The sequence below is a fragment of the Choristoneura fumiferana genome, chromosome 5 (assembly GCF_025370935.1).
Source record: "Choristoneura fumiferana chromosome 5, NRCan_CFum_1, whole genome shotgun sequence".
In the NCBI taxonomy this organism is placed as follows: domain Eukaryota; kingdom Metazoa; phylum Arthropoda; class Insecta; order Lepidoptera; family Tortricidae; genus Choristoneura; species Choristoneura fumiferana.
Window position 1 is genome coordinate 7,608,171 of NC_133476.1, and position 5,493 is coordinate 7,613,663.

Sequence of the window (5,493 nt, forward strand, 5' to 3'; positions counted from 1 at the left end):
CCACTCAGTGGCGATTTTTGGCCATCGCTGTATTCGGCATTATTTCAGTCAGTCAGTTCATGAAACTTGAAGTTTGGTATGAAGCTAGCTAGCTCTTATATATAGCACTATCAATAAGAAAAGTCCGCAAAATGTTAGTTTTCAGCATTCATTTAAATGACTTCATATAGTGCGTACTTATAATTTGCTTAGAGAGTTCTGCCAACAGTAGATATATAATAGATACCTACAAATTTGTACTAAACCTCGATACGCGAGCCCGACTTGCACTTGGCTAGTTTTTAAGAGACTCAGATTAAATTAAAAGGATTTTTTGAGATCAATTTTGAATGATTATGTATTTCATCATCAAAAAACATCGTAAATTAGCAACTGTATTATAATTTTTGCTACCCTAAGCAAATTCCATTCTGCAGGCGTTTCAAAAAATTTCTCCTTATTGAAAATCATTTTCATCTACCATAGCTTTTTCCTTAATATCTCTCTCTTATTCCACAATGCGACCGTCACTTCTTTTAAATATAATTAAGCACTTAGTTTTCGCGAGAAGCAATTACGCTTCAAAATGGCGTCCTAATTTGTGTATCAACAAAGGCAGACTTTGTTTATGTGCCTCGAATTTTTGCACATCTTTTGATTACAAGGCGTGACGATTTAACGACTGCTTTTTTGTTATTTGTCCTTATTTAGCAGGTGAACGAGCTTCCAATATTTTCGGAAATATGCTTTGATATGCCTTGATGAGTCTGATAATGACGTTTTTCGGTGCTCGTCTTGGCCGCTGCCTGCACAATTGTAACGTTGAAGACATTTTTTATGGTAAAACAGCGTATCTATTAGATACTAATGTACACATGTTATTATTATAAGGAGCATACCAATATTTTAAGGGACGTTAAATTAGATCAAAATAATTTACTTGAAATTTGAAAAAAATATACGACATTTTTGTTTTAATTTCCTGAACAAAATAAATAAATTATCATTCCGCCTGAACACAATCAGCCTGTGCATATGAGTGACAAGATATTTAACACTTTAATAATGGTGTCTCTCTGTGTGTGTGTGTGTGTGTGGTGTGTGTGGTGTGTGTGTGTGTGTGTGTGTGTGTGTGTGTGTGTGTGTGTGGTGTGTATGTTGGTGTGCGTGCGTGCGTGCGTGCGTGCGTGCGTGCGTGCGTGCGTATGTGTGTGTATTTCTTTTGTAATTTTCTATAGTTTTGATTCAATCAATTATTTCTTAAAGTATCTAAGTGAAGCCCAGTCACTCGTGACAGTCAAGATAGTCAAAGAAGTTTTAATCAATCACTGAATATGAATTATTTATCGATTTAAGTACAGTTATCCGTTTGCCATACCCATAACGCAAGCTTTGCTTCCTTTGCGACTAGGTCATTTGTAGTTGAGCGTCCCATATCTGAAATGGGAAAACTGTTTATAGTTATTCCATAGTATGACATGGAGATCTTTATTTACACTTTTTCAATAAATTATATCTTTATCTAAAAAAATCTAATCCCACATTTTTTTCTGTCTGACCTTTTTGTTAGGTATAAAAATAATTTTAATTGTTGTACATAACTAACTGCTCCACAAATGTGACTACCATTATTATTTGTGACATGCTTAGAGAAACACCGACTTCCTACGGAAGGGAGTAGCCATTCACCGCGTTCCCCTCTGTCAAAGTACAAGCCCAAGTGGGCATACGCATTTTATAAAACAAAGCGCGCTCGGATTTCAAACTAGACCGAATTTAGTCACGCGAGTGAACGGTGCAGTGTTTAAAATGCCAAACTGTTCAGTTTTCTGCTCTAAAAAGAGATCTGGGACATTAAGCTTGCAAAAAGATGGTGTTACATTTCACATGGAAGTAAATTGTTATCGTATTATTGCTATTTAATTACATTTAAACAACAAAGTCATACATTTTATCATAATATTATTATCGGATTCGTTTACCAACATCGAGTCCGCTCTCCCGTACAAATTTCGGATCGGTCAAGCGATAAATCCAACTACTCGCCGATGAACAACTTGTCAATGTGTGAGCTTTGAGTCATCCTGTACACGAATTATTAGTGTATTGTTGGATTATTTATGTGTTTACGTCGTCATTACAGTCAGTTGGCAGTTTTGTTTTTGCATGTGAGTGTGCGAATCTGTACTTGTGTGCACATTTCCCCCCGCAACAAACGCCAGAACAATTTGAATAGTAATCTATCGCCAAGGCTACTCCCTTCCGGTAGGAAGCCCGTGTTGCTCTAAGGTGACATGTTTCTATTTCTTACTCGGATTGCGATAGCGACCCAATCCACTCCGCTGCAGATGTAGCCGCGTTGGCAATACCTACGTTGCGAGTTGCATTTTTATTCCTGCGCAAAAAAGGTTGTGCAGACTGCAGTTGTCGTCAACCTTTTACGTTAAGTAAATTTCGTACGCTAATGTGACTGTTTCAAACAGAAAACTATACTGTTATTATGATTGGTTTTTGGAGGTTTTTTGTATTTGTTATTTCAACTTTTTATGTCATTCCGTGAAATCCAAATCCAATCCGTGCTAGTGTCGCTACTTAAGTGCCTAAGAAAGAAAAAAGGAGGCTAAAATGTGTGATGCATGGGAGAAATTTGTGTCTAGACTCCTATCCAGTGGTGGTGTAGGGGTATGGCACGCAGCATCTGGGTTCGATTCTCAGCGCTGGTCTCTTTTTCTGGGTTTTTTTCTGTGCATCCATGTTTCAGTTTTTTATTTTTGTTCCAGAATTTCCAGAGCAAAGTATTCATGAAGAGCCCTAGGTTATATTATCTAGGTTGTCTTACTAGAAAACATAATATTAAGGGAAACAAAAATTACTCTGGCTAACATGCTCACTTGGTGGTTGGTAAGAAAATGTTCATCTACATGTAAGGGCGTATCAAAGATAATTAAATACCTATATGTTAAACTTGTTAAATTTACAAACTTCGCTAATTAACTTTCTAACGTTTTTGTTACTTGAATTGAGGTTTATACTTACGTTCCTACACAGATTGTTAGGTATTTTACTTCAGACCAGCTTTTACTGGTTCGCTTTAAATGTAACTTATCTTATTTTACTTATTTTTTACTGAAATTGCGATCTTCATTATCGTTGTATGACGAAGAATATCTTACGATTTTATTGGACCCCGTGGGAACATCGGTTTAAAACTTAGCCTTGTGTTATTCCAAACATCCACCTACATTTACTTTAGCGTGAACGAACACACACGTACGCGCACACACACTCACGCACTCACAAACTTCCGTATTTAAATTTAGTAGGATAACAATAAAATCACAACCGCTTCTGGTTAGTTGAAGGATTAAAGACTTAAATATCAGAGATCTGACAACATTAAAACTGTGGAATATAATTCAAGAAACTTTTTCCCTTATATAAGCCACATTTGGTTTCCCAGCATGGATCGAGGCAACTTAGATAATGAAGAAGATAACTTGAAATAGGACGGAGGCGTGGTTAGTGCACTTTATGTATCTAGTAGTGTCGGTCATGTGGAAAATAACCAGATAAAGGAACAAAAGGCATGATGAAAATAGAAAAATCACCTACTGATGTATACATACAATACAACAATACAATACAATAACTCTTTATTGCACACCAAAAAACAGTAAACAGTACAGAGAACACAAGTATATACATAGAGATTTTCTAAGGTAAGCAATAGGCGGCCTTATCGCACATACTTAACTTCAATTAAATAATATTATTCCTGTGTGATTGTGTCAATGTTTATCTAAAATTAGCTTTTACAAAAGACTTTGCTTTACTTGAATTGTGATTCAAGTGAAATTGATGTGAAAAAAATCCCCCTTACATAACCAGCATTGGTACTGGCCAAATTATTTCCTAACTTAATAAGGTTATGGTGCGCTCGCTTTGCTCGCTCGGCTCTCACGTTGTGGTCGCAATAACCTCTAACACTCCTCGCTTCGCTTGTTATCGTACCAAATTTTCCGGAACCTAAATTGACAGTAACAGTGACCAATTACAGTACCAAAATCTCTTTGAAGTAAGAAATATTTGGCCTTTCCAGTACTGGTTAGTTATCTACCGGGAAGAAGGTGAAATTACATCGTGTTTCTGATAATTCACACTTAACTACATAGGTATGTGAGATATATTGTCAACGGGAGCTGATTAAAGACCCGCGCTCTATATACCTACCGTAAAAAATATTACCTATGTTAAATTACATCGCCGTCTTCATTTAAATGCAATTTTCATTTCACGAAGAATGCTTGTGGAATATTGACGTGTCTTAAGGTTTTTTGTTTATTTTATTTCATTGAAAACCAGGAACATTAAAATAAAAGATGTCACATTTGTGTAAATCAGTCTATGATACCCTGTAAGGGCACACAAATTGCTTAAAACTGAAAATAAAATTCCATACCTACTTTTACGAAATCATGCATTTGTGACTAGATGTATTGATATAATACGGTGACCGGTTCATTATTTGTACAATTATTTATTGATATTATTTCACGATTATATGAAGTATATTTAATTAATTTTATTTCTTTTCAGAAAACCTGGTATCAAATAAATGAAATAATTATATTTTCTAAACTGGTTTCGAGTATCAAGCCTTTAGTTTCCAAAGTGGCCGAAGGGGTTGATGGGAGTGCGAACTGTTAAACGAAATACCAACTAATGTACCACAACTGTAAACGAGCATCGCTCCATCATTCCAATCGGCTCGCCAGTGGCGAAGCCTCCGCATTTAAACCAATAATCTCCAAGTAAAAGCCCCTTCACACGTAGGATGCTATTACTAACGAGCCCAGATTTCAGTCCGATACGGATCGGTTTTAGAATACGCTGTTATTCAACACATTCGCTGTCTCTAACGTCCATGAAATGAACTAGGAAAGGGTTTTTAGGAAAATAAATTTGCAGGAAATTATCCATTCCGCAAAGTCTCTGGACCCATATATGCCCAGTGGGTCGTTTTTATCCCGAAAAATAGGTATCAGCTAACGCGCGATTTTGCAAAAGAAATTGCTTATTTGTGACGTCAGTGCTAAAGAAGAAATCGGAGACCAAAAATAGTTCTGGGCATATATGGGTTAATAAAATGTTTAACCTTAATAATAGATGTTCTCACTTCATAATTACGTAAAAACACATTATTTGCTACGTTATGTATTCCTAAGGCTGTGTTTCAACCAGAGATGTGTGAGGATGTGTTGTGAGGACTTTTTTTTCATGAACCAAATGTTCAAGATTGAACCTTTTTATTTAGTTTTATACTTTTTAATGTTTTTTATTGTTTATGAATTAATTCGTAATTTAAATTATTAAAAAGAGACTCCATTAAATGTCATTCAAGAGAACGGGTGTCTTATTTTCCTCTCAAGGATATTTATTTATTTAAACCCAATTATTATTACATTAATTAGTTTACAATTTTAAACATTTGGTCCTTCGTTCAATTTAGAATCA

At 35.5% G+C, this 5,493-nt stretch overlaps 1 protein-coding gene across 1 annotated transcript in view; it reads right to left on the reverse strand.

Annotated features, from left to right (window-relative positions):
* The window catches only part of LOC141427669 (glycine receptor subunit alpha-2-like), a 24,999-nt gene extending 19,839 nt beyond the window's left edge, over positions 1-5,160 (reverse strand). The window contains exon 1 of the mRNA XM_074087269.1: positions 5,156-5,160. Within this exon, the coding sequence (XP_073943370.1) occupies positions 5,156-5,160 (5 nt within the window). The remainder of the gene's footprint in view (positions 1-5,155) is intronic.
* Between the last annotated feature and the right edge of the window lie 333 nt (positions 5,161-5,493).